At 37.3% G+C, this 16,126-nt stretch overlaps 1 protein-coding gene across 2 annotated transcripts in view; it reads left to right on the top strand.

Annotated features, from left to right (window-relative positions):
- The window catches only part of dsf (nuclear receptor dissatisfaction), a 189,342-nt gene extending 181,116 nt beyond the window's left edge, over positions 1-8,226 (top strand). For both annotated transcript variants that reach the window (XM_081732404.1, XM_081732403.1), the window contains exon 9: positions 1,674-8,226. In XM_081732404.1, coding sequence (XP_081588530.1) covers positions 1,674-1,924 — 251 coding nt within the window. In that variant the 3' untranslated portion in view covers positions 1,925-8,226. The remainder of the gene's footprint in view (positions 1-1,673) is intronic.
- Positions 8,227-16,126: the final 7,900 nt, after the last annotated feature.

Here is a 16,126-nt window from a genome sequence, read left to right as displayed (position 1 = left end):
AATTTGATTTTGTAATTAATTTTAACAAAATTTAGATAAAGACTTTCGATGCTTGCTAGAGACCATGGGCTTTCGATGCTCTTAAACATTAGGTTAATGTGATTAGAATGTTTGCCTGACGTGTGTAACTTTCAAAGAAGGATTTTTTTTTTTAAGTTACGCTTCTTGGTTAGCCAAAATAGTCTCGGCTGCAGGCATACAATTTTTTCATTGCTTAACCAGCAACAATTTGTTTCCATGAGGAAGGGAGATTGGAGAAGGGAAGGAAAGGAGGCACAGAACGTTTATATGCGAATTAAGAAGAGAAATCTACAAAGACAGGGAAATATACAATCGAAGCGAAGGTGATAAGAAGAATTTAAAAAGATAGAGAAATTTGAATATTATATATGAGAGTAAATTTCATGCGAATACTGTAGAAGGGCAGCAAGGGACAACTACTATGGCAATATAAAAACTAAAGATAGAAATGCGTGTTTAATGAGCGAATTGAGTTTGAGGAAGATGGAAAGAATACATTGAGGAGCCGGATGGCACCAAGAATAAACTGTATATTCTAGACATTAAAACGGAAAACGAAGTAAACGAGGATGGTTAATTGGACAAGTTCAAGAACAAAAAGGAAGATAATATACCCTTTGAGTTGATTAAGAATGCAGAAGAAGAATGAAAGAAAATGAAATTCGCAATCAAATCAAGTGTCATCGTAAGATTTCTTTCAGAGAGTTAAGGTTTTGTTACCTAAAAAATCGAAATATATGAGAACTACAAAACTACACTGCTTCAAATGCGTTTAAGAGCACTGAGCAGGAATTCACCGGTAGGAATGTCAAGGTGAAGAAATTACCTAAGAACCATATTATATATAAACTTAATATTTTGGGGGGGGGGGCAAGTAGTCTATTAATGATGGAAAAAAATATGGTGAATTGTGTTGCTAAAGGTAGAAAGAGCGGATGCCATTAGTAAAGTAGATTCAGTTTACTCATAATTTTGATGTAACTTCAGTTGAGGTCTACTAGCATTCTAATCGTCCCCGTCCCCCAATTTTAGCATGCCAGAGACGCCAATGCTAGATGCCATATTGTTTTGGACGTTCAGTAGAATATATTTGACATTAGGGAGCTTGTTTAGATGAAGGGAGCCAAAAGTACGTAGAAAAAAAAAATAGAAGATTTACAGGAGAAATGAGTTTAAGTAACAGAAACGTAATTGATTTGTGCCTCACTTAAGAACGGAATAGAAGTACATGTTGTAGAAATGAGAATTGTGTAATGCTGAAGAAACTATATGTACTTACCGGAAGCGCACATAAAGGAATATGAGTACAATGATGCAAGTAGTTAGCCCTAACCTAACCTAACCTAAACTAACCTCATAATAATAACAGAAATTAGCGAAATTGATTTTTTTTTAAAAAAAAAGGCTGACCCCCTTCAACTAAACATAGGCTGACGTTAGTTCAGGTCATGATAAAACTTAAGATATCATAACATATACAAGTTAAAGAATGTTACATTTTATTTCTTCATACATGTGGCAATATTGTAAAATCTTCTGAAACTATGGTAAATTAATCTTCTTATGATCCTTCTAGTGTTAAAAAATGTAGATAACTAAAGCTATCTATTTGCCAATCAACAAAGTTAACTTTTTAAAATATCTACTTGCAGAAACTCCTGGACTATGTGATGTACAACCAGTAGAAATGCTTCAAGATCAAGCGCAGTGCATTCTGGGAGATTACGTACGAAACAAATACCCTCGTCAACCAACGCGATTCGGTCGATTTCTGTTACTCATACCAAGTCTTCGCTCAGTGAGACCTGGAACAGTGGAACATCTGTTTTTCAAGGACACTATTGGTGATATTCCAATTCACAGGTTGATTGGTGACATCTATCAGATGGAGAAGTACACGTAACAATTGACAATCAACTTTTAATCTGTCATAAGCACATTGTACAATATGGAGGCATTAGTGTAGTAGCAAACAGTTTTAAGGTAAAAAAAAAATCTTTAAAGTGATAATTATACAGAAAGTGTATACAAATTCGGTAATTCGCCGTGAGCATGTTCTATTAGAAAAAAACTAAGATATTGATCTTAAGCTCAAGACAATCTTGAAGCATGGTTCTGAACAATATAGGAGATTGTGTAAACAAATTTAACTTCTTGTCAGGAGAATAATATTACATCTAAAATTACTTAATGACGTGACAGGATGCATATTAATTTATCAGAAAAAATGCTCACCAAAGTACTCATTAATGACAAATATTAACTTGGGCTAGTTTATCATATAGCAATTGCTGAAATGTTTCAATGGAAATTGCCATCTTCCTCAACTACTCTTTCTTAAAACGTTTACATCAAATTTGTCATTCATCGTTGAGGTACAGCAGTATCAAACAAAAAAGTAAGTAATAAAAATATGCACAAATAAGTCAGCAACAAAAGCTGCATTTTTTCTTTCTATCGGAATTTTCGGCAGTTACTCTATGACAGACATATACCAGGATCATTGCACTTCTATATGACAGACATATTCCAGAATCATTGCACATTTTCTTTCAATTGGAAATTTCGGCAATTGCTATATCACAGATGTGTACTAAGCACATTGCACTTTTTTCTTTCCATTGGAAATTTCGGCAATTACTATATGACAGACGTATAGCAAGATCATTGATCTTCTTTCTTTCCATTGGAAATTTGGGCATTGTTGCTATATATGACAGACGCATACCAAGATCATATTTGTCGAAGCGAATATTTGTAATCATGCGTCAATTTCGTTTTTTAAGTTGTTACTTATCTCACAATTCGACGCATACGTTTCAACGACCAATAGTCGTCATCAGTGGTGTAACGATAACTACGAAGACCCTCCTCCAAGAATAAATATCGGGCCATTTAAAAATATAATAAAACCTTACAGGAACCATACGAATTGCAATTAGTTATGGTATATTGCACCAGACAAAAGTACAAATTAATGCACTCTTTATCATTATTAGGTTATATTAGGTGGAATCGTTATTCAAGTATTTAGCAGGTAAATTAACATTTTTAGTATTAATGCAGATAGAAATTCAATTTTCAATAACCATGTATTTTTCTCTTCTTTCATGTATTTTAAATATGTAGAAAACTGTACTGACATTGACTCTAAAGAAACTGAAACATGCAGCATTCTTCCCGTGGTATGAAGCAAACGCGGTAAAGCAAACTCGTACCGCAATTACAAGTATTAGGTACTTCTGCTGTTATCAATATTGAATTGGTGTCTATTAAACCTTCCCATTTCAGTGCTGCAGTAAAACGACTTTTTAAATCAGGGAATTTGTTCAAAAGAAAATTAAGGAACCAATTATATCTAAGCATAAAGTGTAGACTTCTGGACACGGTAAGATTGTTATTAAAATTATAGTAACATTCCTTCGTTGTCACATATTATTTCTCAAAGTAGATTAAATGTTACTTATGTGGCAGCAAAAAATACTTACCAGAGATTAACCCTAAATTCGTTAACTGGGCGAGGAAAGAAGTATCATAAATGTTAAATCTTGTATCGTTAACTGCATTTGTAGTTTAGTTTATAATAGACTCCTCCCTTGCTTTTTCATATTGGCATCTTTTGATTTCACGGGTAGTACATATAGCAAAACTGAGAGAAAGAAAAGCATTATGTATGCAAGACAGCAAAATATTATCAGTGATATTAGTTGGTGTTCAGGACAGTGAGCATTCTTAACAAGTATACACTGACCCCAGCACAAAACAAAAATATTGAGTTATTTGATATTTTCAAAATTCTTCTGTTTGACTCTACAAAGCAGCCGTAATGCAAAATCTGACATTTCCTATTCAGAACAGGGGAGAGAGTCTGCTTACCCCCAAGACATGATGGGTCCTACGCCACTGGTCATTATCCTCAGTGCACATTTCTTAAGATGAAGTTCTACAAACAATGTGATGTCTTAAGGCACGCTCACTGAGGATGATGACAAATGGTCATTGAAACGTATGTGTCGAATTATTATATGAGTGCTTTAGTGAGTTTTTATTAAAATTGGTATTACATCTACATTATTTAGATTATCATAAATGATCTAAGTCGGTATTATACTTCGATCGTTGGGAGACTTACTTAAAAATAATAACTCACTTTTACACGTTCTGTGCGATCATCCGGATGAAAAAATGTCTAAAACTTGGATAAATAATAATACATCCTAAGGTGAACTTATAATCCGAATTTGGACGAAATTCGGTTCTCGTGCAACAATATCCGGTCTCGTTAGGGTCTTTACATTGATTCAAATCGTGCATATGACAGTGGATCACCAACACCTTCATATAATCGAAGTATTCAGTGATATATTGTTATTGGAATCTCTACAAAGTAGAAGGTTGCAATATGAATGGACGTTCCGGACACGAAAAAGACTCGGAAATAGTTTAAACGGAACATCTGCGAGACATTGTCGGAGTTTTCACTCTATCCGGCTGTAGCACGCATCGTGTGAAAGTGAACTTAGATACTTACTTATAATTATTTTTTTCACTTCAAACACTATCTACAGTTTGTAGAACATGAGCACGACGATTCTGAACTAAGTTCATATAAACATAAAATTGTTTTTTAAAAAATCCTGTAAGGCAATCAAAATATCGAAACGGTTATCAAGTAGTGTCTGGATATTAAAAGAATCAAGTACACTGAAACTCTTATTATTCATAAACAGCTTGTTAATATTCTATTAAAATCTCTATATAAACAAGTTACAAACATATAACATATATATATAAAAGAAAAATTGTATGTATTGTATATAATGAAAACGATAGTTGTGTAAATGATGTAATTTATAAAGTTCTTGTAAATTATTTCAGTGTGCCAAAGTGTTCTAGTCATTTCGATAGACGATTATATCTAATTGCAAGGTATATGTAAAGTAGTATAACTCATCTGAAATACAGAAAATTGTTCCACGCAGTTATAAACCGATTAGCTTTTATTCATCGAACGGAATAATATAACAACTGAACAGAAAACTATAGCCATTACCACTAGGACCGGCTCTACCATATGTGTAACACGTGTATTTGCACGGGGTAGCAAGTTTCGAGGGGAGGCAAAATCCATCATAACTATAGATTATTATTTAAAATAAATATTTCACCTTGGAAACAAACTTCATGATGATGGTACTTAAATTTACTAAGCTGGTCATCAACTTGAATACTACATTCATAAATCATTTTTAGGTCGCATTAGTTTAAGGTCACATGAACAATGCCAAAGCACATGTTCAAACAAATCCCAGCATGAATTGCTTGATTGTCGTCAAACACACGAACTAAATTCTCGAACAGTAGCGAACACCTGTCTCGTTTAGTTAGTTATCACAGTTTTGATATGAAAACTACTCTTGTCTTTGTCAGAAGCAAGTTCCTTAACATTGAAGCTAGAGACAATTTCAAAATTTTTTTAACAGATCAAGAAGGAAAATCAAGAAATAAAGATAAAAAGCTAGTTGCACTGGAATTGCAAAATGATATATTGAGATTGAAGCTCGATATTGAATTCTATAGAAAGGATTACTATCTTTTCTCTGCAGATGTGTTTGCCTTATCTTTCACTAAGATTGTGGTTATTATTTCAAGAAAAAACAGACACAACGAGATTGTACTTGTAGTATTTAGACCTTTCTGAGTACATGATGGGATAATATACTTAAAATCGCGGCTTTTAAGATTCGTTTCTTCTGCAAGAAGGGGGTGGCAAATAATGTTATTGCACGGGGCGGTAAATTGCCTAGGGTCGGTCCTGATTACCACTGCACACGGTACGCATTTACTGAAGTCTTATATTTGTAAAACTCTTATATAACTTTATAAAATCTTTCTGGCAAATCAACAAAAAGCAATTGTTAATCTTTGGTTGTATTTTAAAAACATGACAGATGTTGAAAAAATAATGCATCATAAGTTAAAACAGTTGAAGGCATGTGCCACTAAACGAAGACTTTTCCCTTAGCAGGTTCTGCAAAACATAGCATATATGCATGCAAACGTAATTGATTGTTTAACAATACTTATTCAGTTTGGCTTTCTTATTTCACATTCAATGTTCATCGTTAAAAAAAAAAAAAAAAAAAAAAAACTTGGTTTAGTCATGCTGTGCACAGGAAAGAGCGAAAGATTGTTTTAAAATCAGTAAACTTTAAGAATTTCAACCCCAATCAGTCAGAACAGTTCATAAACTCCAAAGGAAATGCACACCACGCTTCCTGATTACCTATTTATTTATTTATCGAAGACACCCTGAAACAGTGACGAACAAAATTTCATCAAGGCATGAAGTTGAAGCCTCAAGTTCATCTCGTTTTAGGACAGGCGCGACTTTTGTATACGTATTTTAATATCATAAATTATTTTTCATTACATATTGTTGAAGGGAAGAAGTTAAACTTTGAAGCTTATATATTATTCCTGTCTCTTCGAACTGAAATAAGTTAGGGACAAAAGGTAAATTTACACCATCCTCCTTTTAAAAAAATCATTAAAATTACCAAAAATTCACAATGAAACAGTGTGATTTCTTGAAGGATTTCAAATCGGAATTATTATTTAGAGTTGGAATAAGATTTTAAAAAATGGGTGAGAATTCAGCCCCGAGTTGAACAAAACGCTCAAAGATTCCCTTAAAATAATAATAATTTATTAATAAAAAATGAAAATATGGCATGTATTTTCCATTGGGACTTAAGAACTAGTCCTACTATTTGAAATTGAAAGAAGTCAAAGATAATGACGAATTCCTCGTGCTGGGCTTATTTCTTATCTATCAACAATTTGTAGTATGCACTTGATGAGGAGTCATTCCATGAATTGAAGTATTTTCATTTTTATATATATAAAGAAGGGAATCCTTTGTTTCTTGTATATGGGACATATGATTCACAAAAATTACCTCAAACACTTTGCTACCAGTTTTAAATTAAATACTAAATGTGGTAGAATAGTTTTGCAGCAAATGTTGAAAATGCCATTTCTTTGAAGGGAACTGAACATATCAATCATATTCTTGTGACGCGTGCCGAAGTGTATGAACAGTACTTATTCATGAAATGTATCCAATGTTTTACCAGCCCTTCAGACTTTATCCTTTATATAGTATTACAAGAAAATAATCAAAAGAGATTCCGTCAACGTCTCCATGCAATTCATAAACAGTTTCTATAGTAACCAACCACATGATTTCAAACAACTGATGACTTCCATTATCATTCAATCTAACACCACCTGATTTTTCCTTATGAAGGCTATTTGAAGGGTAAGGATATTGTGCATGAGCTCCGAAAGGTGGGGGTGGGCCCCCTGGCTCACGAAAATGTATACGTAATATAGCAAACAACGTATATTAAATACCAGACGTAATATAGTAATGATGGAGATGGGCCTTCCTAGAAAATTTTCTTCGAGCGTTCCTAGTATTGCGATATGATCAGAAAAGAAGTTTCAGAAAACGTCTCAAAATATGCAGCGACAGCTTTAGCTGTGGGCGGATATGAAGGTGAAAGATATTTTTCAAAATTTGATGTGACAAAATGTTTCTGCAAAATTTTGTGAATAAAATTCACAAGTGATTGCACATATTTTATGTTAAAATTAATACAATGTAAAGGTTTATACGAATTATCCTTGATTTTATGGTTAAGTAATACCCCGCCATCACGTATTTCTAAAATAAAGACATTATATCTATATCATGTCATGTAAATTGAGAGCTTGTCTTTACAGTATATTTGACACATCTTTGTTAAGATGAACATTTTAACGAGAATTCGTAAGTATTCAATTCAAGAGAGTTTTACTGTTATGATGTACTTATCTGCAGAAAGAATCACATTGAAATCCTGTGATATTTCACTTTCTGTAAGATTGAATTCTGATGCCAAAGATGTATATACTAATATTAAACAATATTTAAAGTATAGATTGTGTATATATACGGTACATATTTATATAATGCGTGCTCAAAATGCAGTGTCTTCCATGTAGACATCTTTAAGTAGTTTCATTTCTGTATTATGTTAAATTAATTATTTTGCCTATCTGTATCTATAAAATTATCTTTTTTAAAAAGTAATATTTAAATAAATATTCGAAGTTATTTCTGATCTGCATGAGCACAGCATACACATTTTGAATGAATTAAAATTATACAATAAAATTTAATTTTATCTGTAGTACATAGTTTTATTTTTAACTTTACCTGCAATAAATATCACAATGGTGGCACTTGAGGGGCATCACATTGGTAGAAATAAATAATTAAATGTTATCGCAAGAACCTCAAGATGGAAGCTTCTTACACTGTAAAAAATGAGGTGTTGAAACAACAAAATGACTATTGTGCTGCCAAAATGTCTTGAGCCGTGGCAAAAATGCGAACTAAAGCTCACACCCTCACACACCCACTCGTTGAGCCAATAAGGGTTCAGCTGTTGCTAAGCGTGAGAAAGCGAGTGGAATTCCTTCAGCCGATAGCAGCGCTTGCAACGGGAGACTAGGGATCAAGTCAATGTGGCATATCTTTACCACTTTAGCGTGTTATTTGTGTATTAATTCAGCACAAAGCACATCGCCTCCTGAACATATCAGAAATAACTCGTTACTACCTGAGAGAATTTGCATTGGTATTTATCGTTTAATATGAGCAAAGGTTTGCGAAATATATTTGGCACTTGTGCCAAGTAATGAATAATGTTCTATGTTTCCTGTTATCGATCACAATAATATTGTTGTAAACTTGTGAATCGTCTGACAACAGTTGCATAAACAATAGTTCTGTCATCTTCTGTACACACGTGCTAAGACACAAGAAAAACAAATAAAGAAAATAGATGGAAGCACTGTTATCTGTGTAACTGTTGTCAGATGATTCATAGGTTTACAACAATATTATTATGACCGATTACAGAAAACAGAATGTTACAGACATGTGGTACAGACATGTCCGCTATATAAAGAATTTATAGTAGAGGCGAAAGAATTTATCTTTGTGGCACACCAGAGCTGAGCTGAAAGCCCACAGTTGTATTTTTTTTTGGCTAGCTACCCGCCCGAGGGTTACGCCCTCCATGGGGAAAGAGAACTTTGATAATTGGGAGGAAAGGACTGGGAGATGGTCTAAGGGAATTTTCATTATTTTATTATCACTTTATTTCATAAAATTTATTATTATTCAGCAGGTGGATATTGCTATCTTTGCGATAGCAACCATGAGGTAGGGGAATGTCGGTATTGCATGATCGATTGTAAGATTGGACAATACTTCCTATATGGGAGAAGAGAAGAATGAGATAACTATGAGATGAGGTGCACTAGACAACACAACACGAGGGTGATTGTTAGAGGACAGATGCAGGTTAATCTTCTCGCTTGGGGCTGCTCGAAGCATTGATGAGAGACAAGGGGAAGCCCTGTTAGTAACAGAGGACTACTGTGCGGAATATGACGGTGTGATATCAGGTGGAGGATGGTCGATGAGAAAAGTACGAATCAGTGGAAGATCAGGGTGGTCGGGTGGTAGAGAGTAATGATACAGTGTGAAAAGGAGGGAAAGAGGAGAATGTGTGATGGGATGTGGAAGATCGAAGTTGGTATGAGCGTTAATAGTATCTCGGAGGAGCGGGTGATGAAGATTGAGACGCGTCTGAAAGTACTTAAGGCGAAGCTGTTCGAGATGGAATAAGATGTAAGGAAAAGGCAGTCGGTCGTATAGAATCTGAGTTGGACTGGGAAGTTTGATGCGGTATGCTATAGGAAGGGCGTGTCGTTCGAGAACTTTAAGTTTGTGATAATAGGAAGGGGGAGCTGCAATCCAGGCAGGATGGCCGTAAGTCAGCCCTGGGCGAAGAAAAACTTTGTAGGTGTTTAAAAGAAGTTCTGAATGAAGACCCCAAGTGGTACCAGCTATGCGTTTAAGTAAGTTAAGTCGACGGTAAGCTTTTGCTGTAACATCCTGCAGGTGTGCTTTCCAAGAAAGGTGTCTGTCCAATGTAGGTCCCAGGTATTTCACAGTTGTATTTTTTATTTTTTTTATTTACTGGCTAGCCTGAAGGGCTAGCTGCCTTTCAGAGAGTTACGCCCTCTTTTAGGAACGAGATTGGCAGTTAACAATGGAATGAGTATGTTGGATGGGCTAAGTGACTTTAAACTTTATTAGCAGCAACATTTGCATAAATAAATAATTTTAATTTTGAAGGTGGAGACTTAAGGAACATTAATCCTTAACATTAGGTGCAGGTATGAACACAAATGAGAAAAGAATACGGTATATTTTAAACAAATAAATTATAACAAAATGATAGCAGTGGTTAGGTATAGCATTCATAATCTGTACAAGTATAGCAATGAGCGAGAGAGATGTGGTGAGGTGCATTCACAGGACAACACATGGGTGATGTTAATTAGACAAATGAGGTTATCTTCAGCCTACGGGCTGCTCTAGGCAATGATGAAGACGAATGAGGCCCATGTTAGTAAATAATGATAATCACTGTGCTGGAAATGATGGATGAATGAGAGGAAGATGTTCATGAATGACGTAATCTGTGATGATAAGTAAAGCGGGATCTAACGGTGGTAGAGTATAGTGATATAGTATGAAGAGAAGCGATAGTGGAGGATGATAATAACGGTGAGGTGTTGGATGAAGTGCTAAATATCGCATTGTATCCTGTAGTAAAGGATGTCGTGTTTCGAAGCGTTTGGTTATAAATGTTAGCCGCAGCTTTTCAAGGTAATATTGTAAAGTCGGAAAAGTGATTTTGTGGTATAGATCCTGTGTAGGACTAGGCAGCTTAATGCGGAACGCTGTACGGAAAGCATGCCGTTCTAGAATTAAAAGTTTATTGTAGAACTTGGTTGGGGCAGCTATCCAAGCAGTAAACCCGTAAGTAAGGACAGGTCGTAAGAAAATCTTGTAGGTATTTAGAATGGTGTGTGCTTTAAGGCCCCAGGTGGTACTAGTCAATCGTTTCAGGAGATTGAGTCTATTATAAGGTTTAGTGGTAATGGTTTTCAGGTGTTGCGACCAACTAAGGTGGTGATCATAGGTAATTCCCAGATATGTGACAGTGTTGCTGATTTGAATAGGCACCCCATCAACATACAGAGAGAGATTGCGTGGGTTTCGGCGGACTTTGGAAGTTCTTCTAGGCGGTAAGAATACGATGGCTTGTGTTTTAGCTGCGTTAATAGTAAGCCGCCACTGAGCGCACCAGGTGTAAAAGCGATCGATAGCTGTTTGTAAGATAATGTTAAGCTGCTGGATAGTTGTTCCAAGTGCGAGAAGCGCCGTGTCATCCGCATATTGGAAAAGATGGACCTTATCTGGCAGTCTGGGCATATCAGCTACATACAGCAGGTATAGTAAAGGAGACAGGACTGACCCTTGTGGTACTCCAGAGAACAGAAAGATAGGATGTAACAAACTGCCTCGTACTGAGATATAGGTGATACGATTTGTAATGAAATGGTAAATAAGACGAATGTAGGAGATAGGAAGCTGAAATTGCAGAAGTTTGTATATGAGTCCATGGTGCCAGACTTTATCGAATGCTTTCTCCAAATCAAATAATACTAAGCAGGAAGGATTGGCTGAATTATAATGCTGAGTAATGAGGGTTGTGAGTCGAAGTAGTTGATCATTTATAAAGCTGGTCGAAAACCTGCTTGTGTGACTGGAAGTAGGCCGTGATCTGAGATGAAGATATGTAATCGTTTAACCAGGATACGTTCCAGGATCTTACTGAATGTGGAAGTGAGTTGTATAGGCCTATAGGATGCAACATTCTGGGGAGATTTATGTGGTTTAGGAAACATTAGCGTCTTAGATGTTTTCCAAGCTAAAGGAAAGAAGCCAGTGCGCAATATGAATGTATAGATATTCGCAAGAAGATGTAATATTGAAAAAGGACATTCCTTGATGTGTCGATACGTCACGTTATCTAGGCCAGGTGCAGTATTTCTTTTATTATGGAGAACTTGAGATATTTCGTGAGTGGTGATTGGGGCGGACACAGCAATATTAGGGGGTAAAATATGAGTGGTATTTGGTTGCAGTTGTGGTGATGAAATATTGAGTCTGTCTGCGGGATGAGGTGCTTTCTCAATTGGCGGTGTGAAAATTTCTTGGAGGTGATCTGCAAAAGCATTCGCTTTATTGTTATTGGTACTAACAGGTGTGTCACCCAATAAAATGGGATAGGGTGTAGTAGAGAATTTGCCACACAGCGCATTGAAGCGAGCCCAGAATTTAGTAGGATGCGATGTTTCAGACAGAGTGTTGCATGTCTTCACCCAGCACCGGAGCTTATAAGCTTTGATGTAATTGTGCACTGTACGTTGTAATTGTTTGTGATGTCGGAGTGCTTCTGGGTTGCGAGTGTGGAGATAGTATCGATAGAGCTGACGTGAACGTTTGATCATGGAGAGATATTGTGGCGGAAGTTTAGGCTGATATGGAACGGATTGTGTTGTTGGAATATACAAGTTGCTGGCTTCCTGAATTGCGGATGTAATGCGATCGACGGTCTGGTATAAATCGTCACTTGTGGCGGGTTCTGTTAGATCACTGGTAAGATCTGAAATATGCGAACGATATTGATCCCATTTAGCTTTATCGTAGCGCAAGCTGACTCGAACTGGTAAAGAGGAATGTGGTGTAGCTGAGTATGGTTTGTAGACAAGCTTGATGGGTGCATGATCACTACCAAGAAGATCAAGAATTTCTACAGTGCAATGTGAAACAAGATTTGAGGAGGCAATAACTATGTCAGGTTTGGTGTTTGAGATTGGGTGTGTAGCTTGTGGAAGATCTAGTATGGGTCGTATCCCTGTAGTATGGGTCGTTATGAAGTTAATGAAATTTGTCCGGTCACCATTGCTGCGGCTGTGCATATAGAAATCGGCCATAATGATGTATCTATTGAAAGTATTGGAAATATATTGAACGAAGTGCTGAGGCAAGGGATGATGTGGTCTGATGTATACAGTGGCTAAGGTGATGACGATATTTTTGAAATAAATTGTGGCAAGGAGATGTTCGGGAAGAGCTGTTGCAGTATACTGATGCTGGCGATAAGGAATGTGAGGGGAAATTCCTATGGCTACTCCTCCATTGGCTCGAAGTGCAGGTACGGGATTCGCAGAATGTAACATGATATAACGTGGTAAACGGCAAGTACGATAGTTTGTTAGAAAGGTTTTATTAAGTAAGAAACATGAAACGCGTTCCTCAAGAAGAAGCTGTTCGAATAAAACTTTATGTTTTGGTAGTGATCGGATATTCAGAAAGAGAAAAGTTAGAGCCATGACGTTAAACGAGTGAACAAGCATGGGATTTATGAAAATGAACAGTATTGCCGGAATAGGTTGCAGTAAAATTAACATGGAAAGTGGTTCTTGCTGCAAGAATGATTTGCTGTAAGATATGAGGCCTAATGAAGGGATGGATGTTTTGCAAAGCTAACGTTAGAAACGTCAATAGCTGGTCTAATGATACAAGGAGCGTCAATCGGATGTGGATTGGTTTGAGCTGGCGCCGGTGGTCGCAAAGGAGCAACGAGCTCGGGATGATCCTGAATAGTGTCCGGCTTTGCCTTACACTTGTAGCTGTAGGCCGGATGTTGTTCGTTACAAGTGGCGCATTTTGGTGGCAATTGCAAGTTGGTACAAGTCCGGGTGTCATGTGGACCAGCACAGTAGCCACATTTACTTGAACTTTTACAATCAGACGTATGATGGGAATTGTAGATCTGGCAACGTTCACAGCGGACTGGTATAGGTACTGGTGTTCGTGATGGTTCTACTCTGTGCTTGTGGTTGTAAATGTATGCACCTGATGCTAGTAACTCATCAATGGTGTCTTGATGGTTTGTAAGCACACGTACCATATAGGTAGGCCCGTTATCATTTCGAATGCGTATTACTTTCGTAACGGTGTGGCCCTCGAGCTTGAGCTCCTCTTGGACTTCTTCATCTGTATAAGATGGGTCAACTCCCCGAATAACGACAGATAGCAATGGTAATCGTTTCGGTGGTGGAGGCTGCTTACGTGTGGAGGAATTGAGTGACTGAAGTTTCGCATTTGGACCAAAAGTGTCAATAGGCACTTTGTTTTTTATTGTAGCGAGCAGAGTTGGGTCCGGAGTTTTTAAGATGATACAATTCCTCGTATGAACGATTTCTGAAATAGCTGCTCGAGGGAGGTACTTGCGTAGTTGTATGGCAACAAACTTCGCATTGCTGAATTTTACGTCAAAATTAGTGAGCAACATGGAATGAACTGCAGGTGGAGTAGAGCCGTCAGAATGATTTGAAGAGGTAGTTATGTCCATTGGAACTTGGTTTAGATCTGAATTAGAAGCAAGATGTTGCTTTTTCGGAGGTGGAGATTGTTGAAGACGTTCTGCATAACTGTCTGTATGTTCTGATGGATGTGGCGATCTGCTGCGGACAGAACCAGATGAGATTACAGAAGTTGCAGAGGCAACCGAGGCTTGAGAATCTCGCCGCTGCTGAGATTTGCTAATATTGGAAGAAGTGTGATTCGGATCCTTGCGAGTCCTGCCCTTGGGGATGCTATCTGAGGGTCCAGGTAGAACTTGAGGTAACCCTGTATGTTTGCCTTTCATCGTTTTGCCTGATCCTAGTCGTGAGTCCGCCATCGAAAATCCGCCCCTGGGCTGATGACCAAATGAAAATGCGAAGATGTGTGACTATAAATGTGTGATGAACGATTTGATGATACAAGATGGAATGATGATGATAGTTTCACCCTCCAGCACTGAAAATCGTTGTCAATCCCAGTGAGAGCGTATGCGTGCTGGTTTCGATTGTGCGTGTGCTACACACTGTCCTCGAAGGCACGTTAACATCACTGTTGTATTTTTTTTGCTAGCCGTAGCTAGCACCCACCCAAAGGGTTATGCCCTTTATTTGGGATGTGAAGTTACTATTCACTTTTGGATTGGGTGTATTGTCGAGGGGCAAGGAGGTTTTATATAATCTTTATTATAATTAAGTGCATTTAAGTACAGGTCATTATGGCCGTTAACCATAATCATGAGGAAAGGAGAGGAATACTGGCTTTCAATTCTTCATTATGTTAGTGATATTAAAGCAGTGATGCAGGATGAATCCATGAGGTGCACTTGACAACACAACACAACATAAAGAGGATTAGAAAGACGAATGTAGGTTATCTGCTCTCCAGAGGCTACTCTGGACGCAATGAAGACGAGGGGGAGCCCTATTAGTATTGGGAGGTCACAGTGCAACATATGATGAAGTGATGTATGGGGGTGGAGTAGCAACGAGAAAGTCTTCTAGAAGGAGTAAATCTGGACTATTGGGCGGAAGAACATCATGATACAGAGTGAATAGCAGGGAGAGTGGAGAAAGTCGGAGAGTAACAGAGGGTTTACGAAGAGTGGCTTCATGATGCATTGCATCAAAGAGTAGGGAATGGTGGTTCTGGAATCGCTTCGTAACGTACCTGAGCCGGAGATCTTCGAGATGATAGAGTATGTGCCGAAAAGGCGTTCTCTCGTATAAGTCTCTGGTGGGGCTTTGTAATTTAATGAGAAACGCAAGGCGTAGGACGTGGCGCTCAAGAATATGGAGGTGGCGGTAATATGACTCAGGTGCGGAGAGCCAAGCTGTAAAACCATAAGTTAAAACGGGTCGTAGAAAAGCTTTGTATGTGTTTAGAAGAATGTGAGATTTCAAACCCCAGGTTGTCCCAGTGAGGCGACGGAGCATGTTCAAGCGGTTAGTAGCTTTGAGAATAATACATTTGAGGTGAGCAGACCATCTGAGATGAGAGTCAAATGTAATACCGAGATACGTTACCGTGGGACTAGTGACTCACAGTTGTATTTTTTAAGGCTAGCCTGAGGCTAGCATCCTTTTAGAGGGCTACACCCTCTTTTAGGTATGGGATGTGATAGGATAGTTTAGGTTCATAGGAACACTGGTTGGGCTAAGTGATATTTTGTATGGAACCTTTATTATTCTTATTTATCTGAAACCAGGATATTAT

The sequence above is a fragment of the Thermobia domestica genome, chromosome 1, assembly GCF_964235325.1.
Source record: "Thermobia domestica chromosome 1, izTheDome1.hap1.1, whole genome shotgun sequence".
In the NCBI taxonomy this organism is placed as follows: domain Eukaryota; kingdom Metazoa; phylum Arthropoda; class Insecta; order Zygentoma; family Lepismatidae; genus Thermobia; species Thermobia domestica.
This window is presented reverse-complemented; position numbering and strand designations above follow the sequence as displayed.